The following is a 23929-nucleotide window of genomic DNA, read 5'->3' as shown; positions in this document are numbered from 1 at the left end:
CTAAAAAGACCAAAAAAGAAAAAGAAAAAAAAAGGTTGTGTAGAACATGTGGAATTTGAGTGGGGGGCCCTTGAAGAGGGAGAATATTTTACAGGTAGAGGACAAGAGGAGGTGAGGAGATGGTGGGAGGACAGAACTTTGAGTGCTGATGGAAGGGCCTTTGGGCTGTCCAACAGGCAGCCACAAGACACACACGGGTACTGAGCACCTGAAATGTGGCAAGTGTGACTGAGTAATTGAATTTTAAACTTAAATTCCAATTAATTTCTGTTTAAATAGGCTACTGTATCATATAAAGTATGCAGGATGAGGGACAGGTTAGGGATTCGGCCTGGTTATTAGGAATAAGAGGAGTGATCGAGGAGACAGCTAAAGCCCTTTTTACAAGAATCTGAAATGCCAGCTGAGGAGTTTAACTCAATTTAATAGGCAAAGGGAATTTGCAACAACATGGATGGACCTTAAGGGCATTATGCTAAGTGAAATAAGTCAGAAAAAAAATAAATACTGCATGAGCTCACTTATACATGGAACTCTAGGGCTTCCACCAAAAAACCTCCCAAAAAACAAACAAAAGCCTGAGCTCATAGGTACAGAAAATAGATTGCTGGCTCCCTGATGTTAGGGGTGAGGGTGGGAGGTGAAATGGGTGAAGGGGGTCAAAAGGCACAAACTTCCACGTATAAAATGAATAAGCCACAAAGATGTACTGGACAGCATGGTGACCATAGTTAATAATACTGTACTGCATATTTGAAAGTAGCTAGGAGAGTGGATCTTGAAAGTTCCTATCACAGGAAAAAATTTTGTTGTAACTACATATGGTGCTGGATGTGAACTGGACTTACTGTGGTGACCATTTTGCAATAGACACAAATACTGAATCATTATATCGCCCACCTGAAACTAATAGGATGTCAGCCATACCTCAATTTTTTAAAAAATAGGCAAAGGAAAGCCCTGAGGGTTTTCAGCTGAGAAAAAGTGATCAGAGTTGTACTTTAGAAAAAGTACCTGACAATAGTAGGTATTTAATGTGTATTTACAAAATATACATATATATATATATATATATATATAACAGTGCAATTTATTTATTTATTTATTTATTTTTGTCTTTTTGTCTTTTGTTGTTGTTGCTATTTCTTGGCCACTCCCGCGCATATGGAGGTTCCCAGGCTAGGGGTTGATCGGAGCTGTAGCCACGGCCTACGCAGAGCCACAGCAATGCGGGATCCGAGCCGCATCTGCAACCTACACACAGCTCACGGCAACGCCGGATCGTTACCACTGAGCAAGGGCAGGGATCGAACCCGCAACCTCATGGTTCCTAGTCGGATTCGTTAACCACTGCGCCACGACGGGAACTCCTATATATATATATATTTACAAACTGGATTGATGAAAGCACTAAAAAAGTGGGGAGAGAGATAAGGCAGCAAGACTGAGTAAGATGTTGTTAAGAGTCAGTCAACCAGGTGGGAAGGACTTAAGAGCACGGAGGGCTCTGCATAGCACGGAGCCCAGGATGAGCTGAGTGGACAGTGGGCTTTAATTAAAGCCCTGGAAGTATATTCAGGTGAGGATGTCTGTCACATCGGTGGAAACACATGTGAGACTCTGAAGAGGGATCTGGGTGACACAGACAGACTGGGGATCATGCATCTGCCCAGAGGTGACAGGTGAAGCTGCAGGAGGAGAGGACAGAGCAGAGAGAGAAGTTTGAAGGCAGAACTGAGGTAAGAGCCATCTCAAAGGGCTTGGAGGATGAGGAGCCAGAGAAGAGACATAAAGAGCAGTACACAAGCAGGGGAAGCACACAGGCAGTGCCGTGTCACAGGCAGGGCAGGAGGGGAGGATGTCATGGAGGTTCTGATCAGTGGCAAATGCTGCAGCAAGGCTGAGAGGAAAGAGGACAAACCGCAGAGCAGCTGGTGACCTCCAAGAGAGTTTAGAGCAGGGACAGCAGGTTCCAGATCATAAACAAGACATGGCCACACTCGATTTCTCTTTCAAGGGGACCCAGGGGTGAGGACTAAGTCTGACACTGAGGAGATGCTGCTTCTGCTCCCTAGGGCCACAGTCCACAGGCGGACAGCTGCAATTCCATGGCGATGACAGCCAGGTCCAACAAATGCTGTGGTAAGAGAAGTGCAGTGGGCTCTGGCAGCCCCAGGAGGGTACAGAGGATCTGAACTGCCCACAGGACAGAGCACTGAGGCTGAGACATGAAGGGCGAATCAGCCAAGCAAAATGAAGGGGAGAGAGTTTCAGGCAAGGGAACACTGTGACACTGACGAGTAAGTTTGGTTCCGCTGGAGCAAAAGCACAAGGCAGTGAGCAGCGAGATCAGACGGGGGAGGTACAGAGGCATCAGATCCTGCAGGACTTACCGATGCACTTGGAGTTTGATTTTCAACCAAAGAGCAAATGCGTCACTGTGTCACAACATAGATGACCCTAGACAATGCTTTGCTAGTTACTAAAGACCACATACTGTATGATTCTGTTTATAGGAAATGTAAACAGAATAGGCAAATCCATAGACACAGAAAGTAGATTAAGTGGTTGCCAGGCATTAGGAGGAAAGGGAATGGAGGAATTGGAGCTTTTAAAGGGTACAAGGTTTCTTTCTGGGGTGATGAAAATGTTCTAAGATTAACTGTGGTGATGGGGCACAATTCTGTGAATACACTAAAAAAAAAAAATAGAACTGTACACCTTAAAAGAGGGAACTCTATATGATATATGAATTATATCTCATTAAGACTGTTGCCAAAAAAAGGTAAATAAAAATTTTTTTCTTTTTTTTTTTCTTTTTGAGGGCTGTACCCACGGCATATAAAGGTTCCCAGGCTAGGGGTCGAATAGGAGCTGTAGCCACCGGCCTATGCCATAGCTATAGCAACACGGGATCCGAGTCACATCTGTGACCTACACCACAGCTCACGGCAATGCCGGATCCTTAACCCACTGAGCGAGGCCAGGGATTGAACCAGAAACCTCATGGTTCCTAGACAGATTTGTTTCTGCTGCACCATCACAGGAACTCCAGTAAATAAAAAATTTAAGGGGAGTCATAGAAGTCCTTTAGACATGGGAAAGACATGGTCAGATCTGCATTTTCTAGATCCTGCTAGTTGCAGCATACTGAATGGACTGGGATGGGGATAAGACCAGCGGCAAGAAACCAAAGCCACAATCGGAGTGTTTGTGAAGAAAGGACCACAAAGCTATAGTCTGGAGGGACACTGGGGTGAGGGCAGGCGGTTAAAAGGGAGAAGTGAATACGCTTGAGGGCAAAGGAGAAACAATGAAATGCAAGAGCCCAGAGAAAATCCATCAAGGAAGGTCCTGAAGAGGAGGGAGGAGGGTCAGGTGCAGTGTTCCAGAGAAGGCGAGTCTGGCAATAATGAATGACTCTACATTCTCAGAGACAGAAACTGAGGGAGAGGGCGTGGTCAGGCCCTGAAATATAAGACTCTGAAATGGGGAAGAGGGAAACCAAGGAAACCCATGTGGGACACCCTCAGTCCTCTCAGGAAATAGGAGGTAAGGTCATGGGATTAGATTGTGGCCACTGCGGACTGGCCACTGAGGTGAATGTGTTAGGGAACCTACATGAGGTGAATAAAGGATGCTCAACAGGAGTGAAGAGCCAGATGGAGCTGAGGAATATAAACTTTTGATGAAGCCATTCAGGAGGCAGTGCTGTATGATTTTTTTCCTGGAAGTCTTGGCGGGGCCCTTTAGCAGAAGCAGAGATGGGGTGCTATGGTTTGGGCTGGTGACATGGGAATAGCAAAAAGATAGAGCTAAGAGGGAATGGAATGAGGTCAGTGGACGGCTGAGAGAGCCCATGGTGTGGGCTGGCCTAGGCTGGGCAGGTGGAATGTGGCCAGGATGGGTGTGACAACCAGAAAAACCAGGAGGGTGCAAGAGACCATTAACAGGTCAGGTAGGAACCCCCTCAAGAAGTAAGAGAAGGCTGTGAAACCCAAGCCAGGTGAGAGCAGGCATGGAATTTGGTGACAGAACTCTGACTCCTAACTTTGAAAGGATCAATTCACAGTGGGTTTTCTGTAGGAAAGGTTTTGGGGTTTTTTTTGGTTTTGGGTTTTTTTTGGCTCCAGCATGCAATAGTTTGATGTGGGATCTCAGTTCCCAGACCAGGGACTGAACGCGGGCCACAGCAGTGAAAGCACCAAATCCTAACCACTAGACCACCAGGGAACTTCCCTAGAGGTCAATCAAAGGAATCTGAATATGCCAAATACCCTGAGATGCTAAGTCAACAGAGGCAAGAAGGGAAAACACTCTGTTCCATTCCACCCCATTTAGAATGCTGGGCAAGCATTCAAGTTTTCTTGAAAGTAAAAGTTTTGTGATCCTAAATACAATGCTGGGGAAAGGGACCAGGTACTGACCAGCGTTCCGTTGGGTCTGCCTACCTACTGCACGCCCTGTGACCCTGTGAGGGGAGCTCGCGTCTGGCTTGAGCGCCCGTGTCGGCACAGAGCAGGCTCTCGACATTTACTGTCAAAAAAACAAGAGAAAGAAGAGAGAAATGGTGGTGGCCATTTCTAACTGGTCCAAAGAGACTGTTCTCCCTGGATACATCCTGACAAAGCTCAAAAGGGAGGTTAAAATGTGAGCAAACGGAGGGCAAAGGAGGGGGTGGTTAGAGTGCAGGCCACATCTGCTCTGGCTCAGGGCTGCAGGAGACCCGTCAGCCAGAGGTTAATCTTCCCAAGAGGACTTGGTATTTCCAGAGAGCTGAATTAAGCCACAAACAAATCCTTCCCTCAATTGGGGGGAAAAGAAAAAGAAAAAGAAAAACAACCCTGGAGAAAGAAGCTTTTTCCTTGACTTCTCACACGTCTCACCTGACACAGGGCTTTTCAGTCTGAGAAAATGAAGACCTCGGGGCAAAGACTTTACTGTCTCTAGACAGTAAGAGACTCTGGCTAGTCCTCAGGATCCTGAAGTGACAAGAAGCCACCTGAAGCCTGTCTGCCCAGAAACATCTAATTAAAAGAAGCTTCAGGTACCTTTTCTGCAGCTCTAGGTTGTCCCTAGGGATGGGGCTTGAGGCAGTCCAAAGGGGACTCCCTAATAGCTCCCCTCCCACCCCAACAGCCAGCCAGGCTTTAGGAGAGTTCCTTTAACTGGTTTCACTTGAAGAGCAAATTTAGCCACGAGCAGAGGAAGAGAGATGTCTTTTAGTGACTACTTCTGCTAGGGAAACTGTTCTATTTTCGTCCACGTAATCATAAACACACACACACACATGCGTGGGTGCACACACACTAATGTTAGTATGTACACGTTATTCTAAAATCTTGGGAAAGGTTTCTTTGTTTATCTAGAGCTTCAAGGGCCACAATGTTGACTGAATTTTAACATCTCCTTTGAGGCTTACGATTCTTTTAAATTGAAGGAACATATATCCAGTTTCTTTTGGTCAGTCAGAAACTGTACTAAGAGCCTTACTATTATGGACTAAACTGCACCCCTACAAATTTCCTATGTTGAAGCCCTAACCCCCTAACAGTGTGACTGCATTTGAAGACAGGGCCTTATAAAAGGGATTCAAGGTTAAATGGGATCTGGTGATCCTATAAAGAGGAAGAGACCCTGGGGGAGGAGCCCACATAGAGAAAAGGCCATGTGAGCACACGGCAGAAGGCATCAGCCTACAAGGCCAATGCAGAGACCTCAGGAGAAACTAACCCTACCAGCACCTTGATCTTGGGCTTCCAGTCTCCCAAACTGTGAGAACACAAATCTCCGTTATTTAAGCCACCCCATCAGTGGCATTTGATTACAGCAGACCTAACAAATGAATGCTCTTACCATTCCTTTATTCTCAAGTCACCCCTAGATCCAAAATACCCTTCTGTGTAGGGAATTATAAAAGGAAAGTTCTTGGAGTTCCCGTTGTGGCTCAGTAGTAATGAACCCAACTAGTATCCATGAGGACACGGGTTCAATCCCTGGCCTCACACAGTGGGTTAAGGATACAGTGTTGCTGGAGTTCCCATCTGGCTCAGTGGTTAATGAATCCAACTAGGAACCATGAGGTTGTGGGTTCGATCCCTGGCCTTGCTCAGGGGGTTAAGGATCCGGCGTTGCCATGAGTTGTGGTGTAGGCTGCAGATGTGGCTCGGATCCTGCATTTCTGAGGCTCTGGTGTAGGCCAGCGGCTACAGCTCCAATTGGACCCCTAGCCTGGGAACCTCCATATGCCATGGAAGCGGCCCTAGAAATGACAAAAAGACAAAAAAAAAAAAAGATACAGTGTTGCTGTGAGCTGTGGTGTAGGTCACAGACGTGGCTCAGATCCCACATTGCTGTGGCTGTGGTGTAGGCCGGCAGCTGCAGCTCTGATTCAACCGTAGCCTGGGAACTTCCATATTCCATGGGTATGCCCTAAAAAGAAAAAGAAAAAAAAAAAAAAGAAAGCTCTTTCCCCTTCCTTTCTGAACCATTCGGCCCCAAAGCCATTCCATCAGGTGGAGGAGAACAAGACAGGCTCTGCACAGGAGCGGGCAGCAGGGAGGATGCAGAGAGCGCTACAGGTGTGAGTGCAGATGGCTGAGGAGGACATCTGCATGGCTGTGCAGAGGGGCATGGGGGATTGGGACACACAGGAATAACCCAACAAGTACATCTATTAAGGATATTGGGAGTCTGGTTCCATGGTCGGAGAGGGAACCTAGAAATACATGTGTACTGGGCTGCAGTGTCCACTGTATTCACTATGGGTGATCCCATAGGGCCTCAAGACTCTTGGCGATGCATCTCCACCTCTTCTCTCCAACCTCATCCCGTGCCCCCGCCGCCGGGCTCCAGCCACACTGCCTTGGGTGCACTCTGCTCTTTTCAGCCTCAGGGCTTTAGCTCACGTTTTCCCTCTGCCTGAAACACTCCCACGGCCTCCTATACCGGCCAACTCCTACTCACACTCGGGTCTCAGGCTGAGAGTCACTTTCTCTCAGTGGCCTTTGCTACTGACTTTTTTTTTTTTTTGCTTTTTTTTAGGGTCGCACCCACGGCATATGGAAGTATCCAGGCTAGGGGTCGAATCAGAGCTGTAACTGCCAGCTACAGCCACAGCCACAGCAATGTGGGCTCCAAGCCACATCTGCAACCTATACCACAGTTCACAGCAACGCCGGACCCCGACCCACTGAGCAAGGCCAGGGATCAAACCCGTATCCTCACAGATACTAGATGGATTCATTTCTGCGGTACCACGATGGGAACTCCCTTTGCTACAGACTTAATGTTTCCATCCCTCCCACACTCTGCTGCTGAAATCCCATCCCCAGTTCAATGGCATTAGGAGGGCCTCTGCATGGTGATTAGGTCATAAGGACAGAGTTCTCATGAAGGGATCAGTGCCTTTATAAGAGACCCCAGGGAGTTCCCTCACCCTTTTGCCAGGTGAGGGCACAGTGAGAAGATGCCATTGTAAACCTGGAGGCAGGTCCTCACCAGACCCCAAATTTGCTGATGCCTTGATCTGGGACGTCCCAACCTCAGAACTGTAAGAAATAAAGTTTGTCACCCGATCTGCAGTAAGCTGCTACAGCAACCCAAATGTACGAAGACACCTTCCCCTCACCCCAACCTAAGCTACACCCTCTGTTACCCTCTCGGAGCGCCCCATCCACTTTAGACAGTCACTCCCTTGGTAACTATGTTCTTTGAAGTCATTTGTTTAATAATAATCTTCCCCCTGAGACAGAGCCCAGCAAGAGCAGGACCTGGGTTGTCTTTGTTCACCCTGTTCCCAGAGGCCAGCAGTGCCTAGCCCTTTGATACTGTTGCCAAACGGGTGAAGGAATGAATGACTTTATTTTTTTATTTTTTTTGTCTTTTCTAGGGCTGCACCCACCGCATATGGAGGTTCCCAGGCTAGGGGTCGAATCGGAGCTATAGCCACTGGCCTACGCCAGAGCCACAGCAACGCAGGATCCGAGCCACGTCTGCGACCTACACCACAGCTCACGACAATGCCGGATCCTTAACCCACTGAGCAAGGCCAGGGATCGAACTCGAAACCTCATAGTTCCTAGTTGGATTCGTTAACCACTGAGCCACAATGGGAACTCCAGGAATGAATGACTTCAAATGAACATGCAGACTGAATGACAGCAAACGCACTCTACCCCTAAACCTGGACTACCCCTGAAAATTGTGCCTTTGGGTTGTGACAGATGAGAGGACAGGGATTCTGTCCATTGTTGGCTGCTGGGAGGGTTATAAACCCACTTAAAGCCAGGGGCTTCTCCAGGCAAAAGTAAGCCTCTGGCCAGTTAGTAACAAGTCACTTGAGGGAGGGTGGGAAGGAAGATGAACTTACTTGTAAAGAGCTTGGGAAGAAAAACAGCATGAAAGACTGTACCTCCGAACTTCTCAGGATTTGGGAAATTCTAAAGTAGCATCACAGGAGTTCCTGCTTCAGCAAAGTGGGTTAAGAATCCAACTGCAGTGGCTCAGGGTGCTGCAGAGGTGCAGGTTCGAACCCCAGCCCAGTGCAGTGGGTTAAAGGATCTAGTGTTGCCAGAGCTGTAGCACAGATTGCAACTACAGTGCGGATTCAATCCCTGGCCTGGGAACTTCCATATGCCATGGTGTAGCTACAAAAAAATAAAGTAGCATCACATATAGAAACAGCAAAAAACATGGAATCTGAGCAGGTACCCATGTGAGAACTGCTTTGAGAGCTAAACTCAGAGCATTCTGGCTTCAGAGGTACTGCCAACACTTAACCTTCAGTGCTCTATTAGCACAGGGGCATTATCAATATTTCCCCCTTCCAAGGAGCACCAGGGTACTTCTTCCCAAGAGAAAACAATTTAAAAATTACATGTGAGGAGTTCCCTGGTGGTGCAGTGGGTTAAGGATCTGGTATTGTCACTGCTGTGGCACACGTTGGATCCCTGGCCCAGAACTTCTGCATGCCACCGGCATGGCCAAAAAAAAAAAAAATTACATTTGAGTATGTGACTGTGTGTGGGGTTTATGCATTTCAGGTTTCTTACTAAAGCTGACATAATACATGGAGAAGGGGAGATCCTGTCATGGCGCAGTGGTTAACAAATCCAACTAGGAACCATGAGGTTGCGGGTTCGATCCCTGCCCTTACTCAGTGGGTTAACGATCCGGCGTTGCCGTGAGCTGTGGTGTGGGTCGCAGACGCGGCTCGGATCCCACGTTGCTGTGGCTCTGGTGCTGGCAGCTACAGCTCCGATCGACCCCTAGCCTGGGAAACTCCATATGCCACGGGAGCAGCCCAAGAATCGGCAAAAAGACAAAATAAATAAATAAATATATCATTTGTGAAAATGGGGGAAAAAACATTTAAAAAAAAATACATGGAGAAGGGTAAATTCATAGTTATGTGGAACAGTGAGAATAACTAACCACGAGGAAAGAAAAGTTAACTTTCATGGGAAAGCAGAATACTGATGAACAAAACTATTCAAAGCATGGCCAAAAGTTCCCTCACTCCAGAAGAGGGTGCATGTCTCACAGAGTGGGCAAAGTCATTTCTCGGATGGGGAGTAACTGTAGAACATAACCACATTCTCGGCTTCAGCCAAATCTGCTATTTAGTGGCGGCTCTGAAAGCTGAGTAGACGGATGCCTCCCTCATCCCATCATTCCCGGCATCCCTGGACCTGTGTGTGGTCAGTGGTTCAGGGAATGTGTGTGAGTTTATCACATCTGATCAGCATCGTGACCTCAGAAACACAAACAAGCCACGTCATCTAGATTAATTGCTAATATCTGAATATTCACTTGAGCCAACAAGGAAGGTTTGGTCCTGCAATATGATGCCAGACTTTAAAAATCTGTCTACTAAAATGTTATATATTGTAAGTGTGATAGTAATTTTAAATGCTGATGTTTAGGAGTTCCTGTCGTGGCTTAGCGGAAACAAATCTGATTAGCATCCATGAGGATGCAGGTTCAATCCCTGGCCTCACTCAGTGGGTCAAGGATCTGGCATTGCCATGAGCTGTGGTGTAGGTCACAAAAGTGGCTCAGATCTGGTGTTGCTGTGGCTATGACACAGGCCAGCAGCTACAGCCCCTATTTGACCCCTCGCCTGGGAAACTCCATGTGCCATGGAGTGGCCCTAAAAAGACAAAAAAAAAAAAAAAAAGCTGATAGTTAATTAATAAATTCAGATTTATTCTTATATCCCCAAAGTTCATTCTATGGTGAAAATGAGATGTTTGGTTCCAGTCTTATACTGATATGCTTATTTGCATTCTCAGTCATTCAGCCACCATTACACAATGTGTAATATCTCTAATATTAATTAGGATGCTTTAAAACACTCATCTTCATAGGCAACAGTGATATAATGGGAAATGTCAGATTCCTGAAATAAACTCAGGTTTCTTCTATTTCCACAAAGGATCCAAACCCAAGAGGAACATTTTTGGTTTCCACCCACACCTGACCTAACACCTATGAAGCAGGGGATCCTGCTCCCTTACTGTCCTCTACCACCGCCCCCAAACCCAGCTACTTCCCAGATTATTACCTCCCATCTCAGTAAGAATAAAAGTCCAAGGGCTCTATTCTGACAGTGGCTGAAAAAAAGGAATGTCACATGATCAAAGGTCCCTTTGGAAACACAGAGGACATGTGTCCACAGAGCCCGGAGACAGGGGACAGTGACTCAGAGCACAATCAGGTGAGTCATCACGATGAGACACTAACCACAAACCCACCTGAAGCAACTGTGCCCCTCACCACCCCCACGTCATGCCACCTCCAGGGAATTGAGTGTATTGGGCAGGGAGCACCTTCTGCCTGGGCTGTTTACACAACTGTGTTATCTGCTAATCTCCAGCTGTGGCTCAAGGGAAGAGCAGTAATTCACTTACTGAGGTCTGGGCTTTGGGTTGATACAGAGATTTAGGTTAGCAGTATGGAAGAAGACTCCTCTGGTCAGGTGATGTTTACCTTCAAGGAAGAAGATGAAGATAACTTCCCATTTTTCCAACTGTTTTCTCCCTTGGCTAATCTCCCTTGTCAGAATTTTCTAACAGATTTTTTTTTCCCCCAGAGAAATGGTGACACAACAGAATGATAGCAAAAAAAGACACAAAGTTAACGCAGGCTAGAAATATTTATATATATAGTTTATAATGCTCCAAAAAATAGAATTACCCAGGGACTGACTTGCCTGGAGGTAGTCTGTTAGCAGGTATCAGGAAGTTGGGAGACATAATAAGGGTCAGGCTGGACCTCAGACCCTTCGGCTTCCCATCCAGAGAGTAGCGGCTCGGACTTCCCATGTGATTCACAACATAACTATTCAGAGTAGTGGCCCAACTACACTAAGTTCAGAGATTGTCAAGGAAAAGTGATGTAACATTAAAATCAAGAGATGACCAAGCACACAGACTACCGAGCAGGAAAGATAACACAGGACAGTCATGGAGAAGCAATCTATGACTATAAGGAAAATGCTAATAAAGGAATGAAATAACCTTATGAAATTCTAGTGTGATACTGGCCAGAATGGCCATCATCAAAAAGTCTACAAACAATAAGTGCGGGAGAATATGTGGAGAAAAAGGAACCCTATTACACTGTTGGTGGGAATGTAAATTGGTGCAACCACTGTGGCAAACAATATGGAGATTCCTCAGAAAACTAAAAATAGAACTAACATTTGATCTGGCAATCCCACTCTTGGGCATCTATCCAGAGAAAACCATGACTCACAAAGACACATGTACTCCAATGTTCATTGCAGCACTATATGCAATAGCCAAGACATGGAAACAACCTAAATGCCCATCAACAGAGGAGTGGATAAAGAAGATGCGGTACATATACCCAATGGAATATTACTTAGCCATTAAAAGGAAAGAAATAACAGCATTTGCAGCAACATGGATGGACTTAGAAATTATCATGCTAAGTGAAGTCAATCAGACAATGAGACACCAACATCAAATGCTATCACTTACTTGTGGAATCTAAAAAAAGGACAGAATGAACTTCTTTGCAGAACAGATAGTGAGACACAGACTTTGAAAATCTTACAGTTTCCAAATGAGTCAGGCTGGGGGGTTAGGGGATGCACTGAGGGTTTGGGATGGAAACACTATAAAATTTGGTTGTGATGACCACTGTACACCCATAAATGTAATAAAATTCATTAAGTAGTTAAAAAAAAGAAATTCTAGCGTGATATATTATAAAACTGGAAAAAAGAGAAAATAAAAGTTCAGATGATTAAGTATCTGCCTATAATCCCCCTTTTGGAAATTCTGACATCAAAGAGCTTAGAAGTCTTTGTCCACTAAGTACCAAGGAAAACAATAAGCATTCTATTTTTCACTTGAAATTTCGCCCTAGGTATCTACTGCATAATCACCAATAAGGGCCAGGTTAGGAGAAGCTCAAACTTCTCACATTTTCCTGGTCAAATAATAACATACATCAAAGGAAGCCATCCTCTGCTCTCCCCCTGGACTCTACATCTGTTTCAAAGTGCTATATGAAAAAGAAAAACTTGAGAGTTCTGAACACCAGTGCAGCAGGTTAGAACTAAACTGCAGGATCAGAACTTCCCCTCTCCATCTTTGGAGCTCAGGTCCGAGGGGTCTCCCCCTGTAATACCCGGTGGCTCTCAGTTCAAGTGAGCAGCTCCTTTAGACAGTAATCATGGCAGAAGCTGGGGTCATAAGCATCTCCAGGGAGCCGCAAGATCAGGAAACACCAGCCCCATAGCAGACTCATCCCTGAGGCTGGCCCAGGAGGAAAGAAGAAAGGTGGTGTCTCCCAGGTCCCCTCAAATCCCTAACCACAGCTTACCTTGGTACAAGGTGGTTGAACTTGTAAGAACTGAAGACCTCTTGGATTTTTTCTTCTACTTTTGCCTGGTAAGGATGCAGGAGTGGGAGAGAGAAAAAAAAAAAAATACAGATGAGACCTTTGTCAGCTTTTCCTTTCTATTGCCACACACGCCTACCGGTTAGAGTTACTTGGTGTGGTTTGGCACCTCAAAGCATGGCAAGACTCCATTCAGGGGCTCTGCAGGATGATAGGTTTGGGACACGGACAGTGAAAGAGAATGCCCTGTACCACGTCAGCATTGCAATTGACTTCTCTAAAAAAAACGAATCCACAGTATCCAAACGAATGGCAGTTCTGGAGTTTAGCACCCTGGCGCCAGCTACTCAGGGAGCAGAAGAAGATGGATCCCTATTGCTGGAAAAATCTGTCCTTTTGCCTGTTCTATGAAGTTGTTTAGGTGCTGGCCAACTGGCCATTCGCAAATACACAATTTCTGCCAAGGGTCGCACTTCTCATTGTCAGACTTAATGGTTTGAACACAGATTGAAGAGTACTAAAATCCCCTAAGGGATTTACAAGAAAATCAATTGTGGAAATACAAAAGAAAGAGTGTATTTGGTCACTGGTCCTATGTTACACACAGGACTCCACAGTCCCATGAAATGAAGGATCTCAGAAAGTCACAAAAAGAAATGAGATAACATGTCTCCTTTAAAGACCACCCCATGAGGTGGTCACACAGCACAGTTTCTGTTTGGTTTTTTGTTTGTTTTTTGGGGTTTTTTTTTGCCTTTTTCTAGGGCCACTCCCATGTCATATGGAGGTTCCCAGGCTAGGGGTTGGATCGGAGCTGCAGCTGCCGGCCTACGCCACAGCCACAGCAACGTGGGATCCGAGCCGCGTCTACAACATACATACACCACAGCTCACGGCAAAGCCAGATTCTTCACACACTGAGTAAGGCCAGGGATTGAACCCGAAACCTCATGGTTCCTATTGGGATTCATTAACCACTGAGCCACAATGGGAACTCCACATAGCACAGTTTCTGTAAAGAAAGAGTATGGTGCAGTAGTGTGGGAGGGGGCTGGTTAAGAGCATACAGGGTTTCACCTTCACAACCATCCTTGTTCTTTGTGGCTAGTCCTTGTTGGGACTTCAAGACATACAATTATGTCCTCTCCAGGAAATATTAAAAATGCATTATTTATTTCTGAAACACCTACTGAGAGTTTCTAGTCCTTTTGACAAGTGCAAGAATCATTTGTGATGATGAGGGGAGCTGTGATGTGAATCAGCTAAAATTGGCAGCCAGTCTGAAATTCACTAGTATTTGTTTTTAGGATATGCTCTGGTATTTGCCTTTGAACATGACTTTGAGAGATTACCTGGCTAAGAATTTACAGTGCTTCAGAAAATGGACTGAAGTTACTGTGAGAATTTGACTCAGGGGAATTCCCACTGGGGCACAGTGGGTTAAGAACCCAGCTGCAGCGGCTTGGGTCATTGCAGAAGCTCAAATTCAACCCCTGGCCAGGTGTAGTGGGTTAAAGGATCCAGCACTGCCACCATTGCAGCTTGGGTCATAGCCGTGGCTCAGGTTCAATCCCTAGCCTGGGAACTTCCATATGCTGCAAGTGCAGCCATAAAAACAAAAATAAAAACAAACAAAAAAAGAATTCAACTCAGGAGGAATAAGAAAGTTGCCCCAGATTCCTCACAATCCTTCCTCCATTCCAGACACTGTCATGGGACTAATACAAAGCACCAGAACATAGTCTGCTGGGAGTTCCCGTTGTGGCTCAACAGAATCAAATCTGACTAGCATCCCTGAGGACGCAGATTTGATCCCTGGCCTTGCTCAGTGGGTTAAGGATCTGGCATTGCAGTGAGCTGAGGTATAGGCTGCAGATGCGGCTCAGATCTGGCATTTCTTGTTGAACCCCAACAGAACCTACACTGGGATTTGAACCCACGGGTTTTTTTATTTTTTTGGTGGAGGGGTTGTTTGTTTTTTCTCTTTTTATGGCAGCATCTGCAGCATATGGAAGTTACCAGGCTAGGGGCTGAATCAGAGCTGCAGCTGCGGGCCTACACCATAGACATGGCAATGCAGGATCCAAGCCACATCTGTGACCTACACTGTAGCTTGTGGCAATACCAGATCCTTAACCCACTGAGCGAGCCCAGGGATTAAACCTACATCCTCAGGGACACCACATCAGGTTCTTAACCACTAAGCCACAATGGGAACTCTGAACCCACTGTTTTTTTTTTTGTTTTTTTTTTTTTTTTTGGTCTTTTGGTTGTTGTTGTTGTTGTTGTTGCTATTTCTTGGGCCGCTCCCGCGGCATATGGAGGTTCCCAGGCTAGGGGTCGAATCGGAGCTGTAGCCACCGGCCTACACCAGAGCCACAGCAACGTGGGATCCGAGCCGCGTCTGCAACCTTCACCACAGCTCACGGCAACGCCGGATCCTTAACCCACTGAGCAAGGGCAGGGACCGAACCCGCAACCTCATGGTTCCTAGTCGGATTCGTTAACCACTGCGCCACGACGGGAACTCCTGAACCCACTGTTTTTTAATTAAAATCATACACCTAGTCCCAGGACTTACTGAAGTTCAGGTTCTTTATGTCTCAGTGCAAGAGGAATTCAGTGAGAGGCAAAGTGATAGGTAAGGAGTAGATTTATTGAGAGAATGTGGGCCATCTCAGAAGATAAGAGGCTCCTGGAAGATTCCTTGGGTCCTGAAATCTTGGGTAATTTCATAGGCCAAAGAGTGGGAGGATTATTCCAACTATTTTGGGGGAGGGGCAGGGATTTCCAGGAGTTGGGTCACCGCCCACTTTTTGGCCTTTTGAGGTTGGCCTAGAAGTTGTCATGGCACCACACTAATGTATTACAAGGAGCATATAATGAGGCTCAAGGTCAACCACCACCTTGGACCTAGCTGGTTCTAACCAGTTTTTGTCTTTGTGAACTGAAGTTTGGCACTTGCCATTAGCCTCTACACGAAGAAAAACAGGAGCCCCCGTAGCTGCTGACCCACAGCACCCCCTGAGCAGAGCTCAGGGTGGAGACCAGGAGTGAGGAACTGTGCACTCTGGGAAAAGTGGAAGAACAGGTCTTCAGATAGTTAGATATTTTTAGGAGATTTTATGAGCCCAATTCTTGCATCTCCTCATAACTAGAAAAACACTAACAGCCTTCGATGATGACTGATGTCTGTGACTAGCACTATCCTTCAAGGGACGGGCAGCAAACTTCTGTAAAATGTGAGCAAGGCTGCATGCACCTCCCCCTTCACCTTTATGACTTATATCTTGATATTCCCCCTTTCCCCTTTGGGGCAGCATTTCAGAGCTATCTGAAATACTGCCCCCTGAGCTGTAGCTAAGTGGACAAAAGAGGAGTTCCCATCATGGCGCAGTGGTTAACGAATCTGACTAGGAACCATGAGGTTGCGGCTTCAATCCCTGGCCTTGCTCAGGGGCTAAGGATCTGGCATTGCCATGAGCTGAGGTGTGTAGTCGCAGACGAGGCTTGGATCCTGCATTGCTGTGGCTCTGGCGTAGGCCAGGCGGCTACAGCTCCAATTAGACACCTAGCCTGGGAGTGGCTCAAGAAAAGAAAAAAAAAAAGTGGACCAAAGATATCATAGCCATCTGTGAGAAGAGCCACTCCCAGGGACAGGATAGTGAGCCCTGAAGGAAGTCGGGAAAGAAAGAAGACAGGCCACCAGCTGAGGTGCATGTCAAAGGAGTGATTCCAGTAAGCCCAGACCTTTATATCTTCCCATAGAAACTGCTTTTCCGTACATCTCTTTCTGTAAATCTAGTTACCTGTAAATCTTTTGTTCCAACTACCTTCCCTTTGTTGCAAAAACTCATAAATCCTAGCTTCCTCCCTTGCCTCCTCAGAGCAGTTTCTGAAATTTTCTGAAGTTTCTTTTCTTTTCATTTTTTTTTTGCCTTTTTAGGGCCACAACTGCGGCATATGGAAGTTCCAAGGCTAGGGGTCTAATTTGAACTGCAGCTACAGGCCTACACCACAGCCACAGCAACACCAGATCCTTAACCCACTGAGCAAGGCTAAGGATTGAACCTGCAACCTCATGGTTCCTAGTCAGATTTGTTTCCCCTGCACCACAACAGGAACTCTGTTTTCCAAGGTTTCTGAGGGCTACCTGAGATGCTTTCTCCTGGGCTTAAGTCCTAAAGATAGGGATGAAATAGGCACAGGTAGTTGTAGAAGTCCCAATAAAGGATCATAGATAGAGAGGGAAACGTAGGGGATGGTGGGAGATCACTGTAAGTTAATAATTGCTCAGGAAAGCTATCAGAATGAGGCAGGCTTGCTAGACTAGTGGAGGCATGAGATGTTGGCTGGAGGTTGGGATGAGGCCTGCAGTCAGATTCAGACCTAGGGCAGGAGTTGAGGCCCACCCTTCTGCTGATTTGAATACACACCTTAGTAAGGAGGAGCTACTACTAGAAGAAAGAGGAAGAGGCAGTCTTTTCCGACCCCCACTCCTCTTGGATAATAAAACTGTAGCCCACCAGATCCTGGGGGCAGAACCTCATCGGCCTGCTTGCATCCCTCACAAGCATCCTGTCACTTTGTCTCTTGCTAAATTCCTTCTGCGTGAGGGTCGGAAAGAAACCTGCTCAGTAAGTCCTGGCATCAGGTGAGTGATTCTAATTTAAAATATGGGTTCAAGTCCCAATCTGTGTTCTGGCAAGGTTCAGGCCATTAGTGCTGTTTCACTAATTTCACCCCAAATAAAACTTAACTCAACTTTCAGGTTGTGCATTTTTTTTAAGTCGACATCCTCAAGGGCTATGTCATTCTTTTAAAGGTTGTGCCCTGCCCCCTTCCCTCCTATTTTCACTACCCTCCTATTTGGCTTGGCTGTGTGTTTTGGCCCGACACCCACCAACATACAAACCTAGTTTTGGGGTAACACTTGCAGTGACTCAGCAAACCTAGGAGTGGTCTTGGGCACCTCCTTAAACATTAATAGAATTACAAATTTAGCCTTTGGGGAGTTGCCATCGTGGCTCAATGGAAACAAATCTGACTAGCATTCATGAGGACACAGATTTGATCCCTGGCTTGCTCAGTGGGTTAAGGATCCGGTGTTGCTGTGAGCTGCAGTGTGGGTCACAGATGCAGCTCAGATCTGGTGTTGCTATGGCTGTGGTGTAGGCTGGCAGCTACAGTTCTGATTCAATCCCTCGCTTGGAAACCTCCATATGCTGTGGGTGTGGCCCTTTAAAAAGACAAAAAAAAAAAAAAAAATAGCCTTTGGGACAGAATTAAGAGAAGCAGTCACAACCTCTGCATAATGTCTATAAAGCAAGATCTATAATTAAGTTCCTTTTTAAAAATTTTATGAAAATTCAACATAGGAGAACTGAGAGTAATTATTAAAAAACAAGGTTACCTAAGTCATGAAGAAATCTAACACTACATTGCCTTCTTTTTCTTCTTCTTTTTTTTTTTTTTTTGTTTGTTTTTTTACCTTTTCCAGGGCCACTCCTGCAGCATATGGAGGTTCCCAGACTAGGGTCTAATCGAAGCTGTAGCCGCTGGCCTACACCATAGCCACACAATGCCAGATCCAAGACATGTCTTTGACCTACACCACAGCTCACGGCAATGCTGGATCCTTAACCCACTGGGCAAGGCCAGGGATCGAACTCACAACCTCATGGTTCCTAGTCGGATTCATTAACCACTGCGCCACAACGGGAACTCCTACATAGCTCTCAAATCAGAGTAAGAAAGGAAGAGGAAAGAAAAGGAAAGATGAGAAAATCACCTTCAATACAGGGATCCTAAAGCATGTCCACTTTCCCTGGCCTTTCATTTATCTTGAATTTCCATGTTTCCTTTCCATTCCAAAGGAAGGGACTATTCTATTCTAGTTAATCTCTCTTTTCTGCCTGAGAGTCCCCAAGGCAAGGTAGCTACCAACTGGTTACAATGCAAAGAGTGATTAACAGCACAGTAACAAGAGATCATTTTCTCTTGCATAAATAGCAGAAAGCCCATAGGTTCATTTCCCTGGCGCACAAAGCACACAGTTTGTGACCATGTTCAAGAAAGTGATAAGGCTCTCTTGGGAGGAGGATGACATCCTAAAACATCTGATCGGTTTCATAAACACTGCAAATGAAATGTTAAAAGAAAGACCACCAAGGTTAGTCACCAGAAAATTTAGTCCCAAGGGATCAGCTCTTCAAAAATTTTAAACAGCCTGAAACAAAGGAACTGATTCAAAATACACACACACACAGAAGATAGAAAAAGAATCTTGGGGAAACAAAAATAAATTGGATGTTAGAGTTTATTAGAAAATTATTATTTTTTTTTTAAACTTTGGTCCTGTTTTTACAGTCTTTACCTCCTTGAAACATTCTTGATTTTTTTTTTTTTTTTGTCTTTTTAGGGCCGCACCTGCAGCACATGGAGGTTTCTAGGCCAGGGGTCCAATTGGAGCTACAGCCACTGGCCTACACCAGAGCCATAGAAACGACTGATCCGAGCCACATCTGCGATCCATACCACAGCTCATGGCAACGCCCAATCTTCAACCCACTGAACAAGGCCAGGGATTGAACCCACAACCTCATGGTTCCCAGCTGGATTCGTTTCTATTGCACCACAATGGGAACTCCAGAAAATTATTTTTAATTTCTTAAAAGTGATATGATTGTCCTTGGGTAGAAGAAAATTATTCTTGGAGTTACTGTCATGGCTCAGCAGTTAAGGAACCCAACTAACATCCATGAGAACACGGGTTCGATCCCTGGCCTTGCTCAGTGGATTAAGGATCCGGCATTGCTGTGGTGTAGGTCACAGACACGGCTCGGATCTGGCCATGGCATAGGCCAGCAGCTACAGCTCCGATTAGACCCCTAGCCTGGGAACCTCCATATGCTGCAGGTGCAGCCCTAAAATGACAAAAAGACAAAAATATATATATATATATATATTTTAGTATGTGTAAATTTTATCTCAAAAGAAAAAAAAGAACTGTAAATAGATACTGAATTCTAGTTAATGACATGCAACACTAAAGTGTTTGAGAAGTATATGGTTGTCTATAATTTGTCATGAAATTCATTAAGAGAGGTGTTTATCATCACTATGCTATAATATTCAGTGATCCTCTTTGAGCAGTATTTTTTATTAAAGAATTCCTAACAGTTCATGCATATATGAAAACTTGGTTTAGGGCAGAGATGGGAAAATCCAGTATCAAAGGAAAAAACATGGACTATGATAGATGTTGCTGACAGAAAAACTACCTTCCTAGATCACACTCTAGAAATAAATAAACTCCTGGTTGATTAAACTTAAACATGAAAAACTTGAGTCAAGTCACTAAAACAACAGACAGGAGAGTATCTTCATATTCTAGGGATAGAGCAAGACTTCAAAAAGCCCAAAGGAAAAAAGACAAGTAAGAACATAAACACAAGCAAAGTTAAAGGCAAACAAGAGCCTAGGGGAAGATACCTGGAACACACTTTTCCCAAATTAAGGCTGCTGACCATACCAAGTCTTAGAGAGGGTATAGGCAAAAGAGAACTCCAGTACACCACTAATTACCGCTTAAACTGCTGGAGCCACTGTGAAGGGCAACATGGTAGCAGATACTAACACTGAAAAAGCACAGACCCTTCAACCCAGCAATTCTAAGTCTCCAGTACAGATATACCTAGAGGCCTGCCCTCGCAAGCCTCTTTGATGGGTTAACATAACTGTTGGTCCTAACAGTACATCTCTCACTTTCTCTAGTCATGAGGCGCTTAGTCACTGAGGATACAGCAAAGGGGGAACACATGAGCTCAGAGTTAAGTCTACAAGTATATCAGAATAAATGAATGAATGAATGAATAAACAAATAAATAAACGTGTTCTCTTGTGGCACAGAGATCCAGGCATTGTCGCTTCAGTGGCTTGGGTCATTGCTGGGCGTGGGTTTGATCCCTGGCCCAGGAACTTCCACATGCCATGGGTGTGGCCAAAACTAAACAAATGAAAATGTAAACAAATAAACAAACACAACCATCTAAGAAGTTTACTCCTGCCTCTGACAGGGCAGAGGCTAGGTGCTTCTAGGTTCAGAATAGTTTTTAAGTTTGCTGAATTTAGGTTATACATATTGAGGAGTCCTCGAATATGCCATTCCAAAAATACTCCTCTTTGGCTTACAGATTATTTTGAGCTAAAGGCCACTGATAACCAGATGAAGGAAAAGCTCTAAAAACAAGGCATTAAGTTTTTTTCTGTAAAGAGGCCTCCTTCTCTGTACCCAGAAGTGGTGAACTCCTAATTCTTACCAATGGAGAAGGCACTGACTTAAATCTGAATAACAAGCTTTACTAAACACACCTTATTTACCATAGTTTTCTTGGACCTTTCCCATGAATTGTCTCCACAACCCAGAAGCCCAAAACACTTTGCCTTAATTTTAGACTAAGATGGTACCTGAACACAAGTTCTAACTACCCTTTTGGATAACTCATTTGGGGGTGCTCTCATGTGTACATATACAGCGCACATATTAATAAACTTCTGTTTATTTTTCTCTTGTAAACCTGTCTTTGTCCAGTCTAACTTACAGGGCTCAGCTAGAGAATATAAGATGAGTAGAGGAAAGGTTTATTTCCTCCTCCTCTATTTATGTATATAAATGTATACCCACATATCTTTATATAATATAAACTAATATATATTAGTGTGTGTATAGCCTATGTACATGGTATAAACTAATACATATGTTATTTTGTAGTTTCCAATGATGGAGAGATTGTGTTGGGATCTAGTGGCCAGAGATAAAGTGACAACATCCAGGTCCCCAAGACTTAGGTGCCATGGCAATAAATAAATGCAGACCTAACCACCTGCTTGTCTTCTCAACAGCTCTGTTTAAAAGATAGCTCATGGGGTAGTTCCCGTCATGGCGCAGTGGTTAACGAATCCGACTAGAAACCATGAGGTTGCGGGTTTGATCCCTGGCCTTGCTCAGTGGGTTAAGCTGTGGTGTAGGTCGCAGACACGGCTCAGAACCCACGTTGCTGTGGCTGTGGCGTAGGCTGGCAGCCACAGCTCCGACTAGACCCCTAGCCTGGGAACCTCCATATGTCGTGGAAGCGGCCCAAGAAATGGCAAAAAGACAAAAAAAAAAAAAAAAAAAAACAAATAAATAAATAAAAAATAAAAGATAGCTCATGGGAAGTTCCCATAGTGGCTCAGCAGAAACGAATCCGACTAGGAACCATGAGGTTGCAGGTTCCACTCCTGGCCTTGCTCAGTGGGTTAAGGATCCAGTGTTGTCGTAAGCTATTGCTGTAGGTCCAGATGCAGCTTGGATCCTGTGTGGCTGTGGCTGTGGTGTAGGCCGGTGGCTACAGCTCCAATTCAACCCCTAGCTTGGGAACTTCTTTCGTGCAGACCTAAAAAGCTCATGGAATTTTTCTAGAAATCCAATCAGAAGCATATAATAATTTCCATTCATAGCTGAGGGGTAAAAAACAACTAATGCATTTGCTACTTTCTCTTTCACAGCTTCTATCTAAAGCAAATCTCATGATGCACCAACTCTCATATCATGGACCATTACTTCCCTTCTCCCTACATTCCCCCTTCTCTCCCAGAGGAGGATCCTTCCAGAAAGCAGATTTGCTGCCTGAGACTCATGCTAATGCTGAAATTGCAGTACAAGAATCATTAATAGATTACATATAAAACAAGGATTCTTCCTTAAAAAAAATGATCCCTTAGAAAAAGCAAGTCACTTTATAAGAAACCCTTACAAAGTACTCTTGCTGTGGGGATTTCTTTCAAATCTTTATTTTGAATACAAAGCACCAGTTGGAGTTGACACAGCCATCTAAAGCAACCTCAGTCAAGGTCTGGTTTTGGCTGCCTCCAGAGGTCGGCTAATGGCATCAATGAAAACAGACTAATTCAACACAGATTCAATTCCTGGGGATAAGAACTCACACTTCCATGTGTAAACTGCCACTGCAAACCCTTTTAAAGATCACTTTAAAAGGTAATAAAGAGGTTGTGAAGATCAAAGATATGCACCAACTAAACATACTGTAAAAGAATTCCAATTGGAACTTGTGATAAAATATTCAATGATAATATCTTCCCCATATTCAAAAGGGATAGTATCTCAAAAAACTGAAAGTGTGGTCTGGAAAGACATATTCACTGATTCAAGACATAGCTCCAGTGATAATAAAAACACTAAGGTCAAAGATGGAGGTGAAGAGTTTGAAGGCAAATGTTTTATGAATATGAGAAGAAAAAACAGTATTTATATGTTATTGTGATTTTAGGTATTTGGCTTGTTTACATATATATATACATATATATATTGCTTTTTATCTTTTGCCTTTTTTTTTTTTTAAGGGCTGCACCCATGGCATATGGAGATTCCCAGGCTAGGGGTCAAAGTGGAGCTTCCGGCCACGGCCACAGCCACAGCCATGCCAGACCCAAGCTCCGTCTGCGACCCACACCACAGCTCACAACACCACCAGATCTTTAACCCACTAAGCAGGGCCAGGGATCGAACCAGCATCCTTGTGGATACTAGTTGGGTTTGTTACTGCTGAGCCACAATAGGAACTCCCTGGGGGACTTTTTAATGGGCAAAATTGGGAAATTCTGCTATTTGCACTTTCTTATAGTTGGACAACATTGTATATGCTGAATTTAGTAACATAAAGTTGATTCACATAGCTGGCCTACTGACCACCTAACATGCAGAGCTTTGGTCAGAAACATAAAAAAGGAGTTAGTTTGACCATATATAGGGACTTGTTCCACCTCCATTTCATAATCTGTCAGAGACTAGGACCTAAAACAAGTCAACAACAGGAGTTCAGGAATCATTCCTGGATCCCCAACATTCCTTCCTCCAAGATCTGCAGTGTCACAAAACCTGTTATGTGCAGCCAGCTCTTCAGCCTGGCTCTCCATGCCACCCCACCCTCCCACCCCCACCCATCCACCCATCCAGCTGACCTAATTCCCTACCACAGCCAACCCAGTAAGT

General features: G+C 44.9%; 1 protein-coding gene across 2 annotated transcripts in view; it reads right to left on the bottom strand.

The window, feature by feature from the left end:
• FNTB (farnesyltransferase, CAAX box, beta) overlaps positions 1 to 23929 on the bottom strand; it is a 78625-nt gene that overhangs the window by 49774 nt on the left and 4922 nt on the right. For both annotated transcript variants that reach the window (XM_021098185.1, NM_001244680.1), the window contains 1 exon segment: positions 12859 to 12923. In XM_021098185.1, the coding sequence (XP_020953844.1) occupies positions 12859 to 12923 (65 nt within the window).

The sequence above is a fragment of the Sus scrofa genome, chromosome 7 (assembly GCF_000003025.6).
Source record: "Sus scrofa isolate TJ Tabasco breed Duroc chromosome 7, Sscrofa11.1, whole genome shotgun sequence".
NCBI lineage: Eukaryota > Metazoa > Chordata > Mammalia > Artiodactyla > Suidae > Sus > Sus scrofa.
This window is presented reverse-complemented; position numbering and strand designations above follow the sequence as displayed.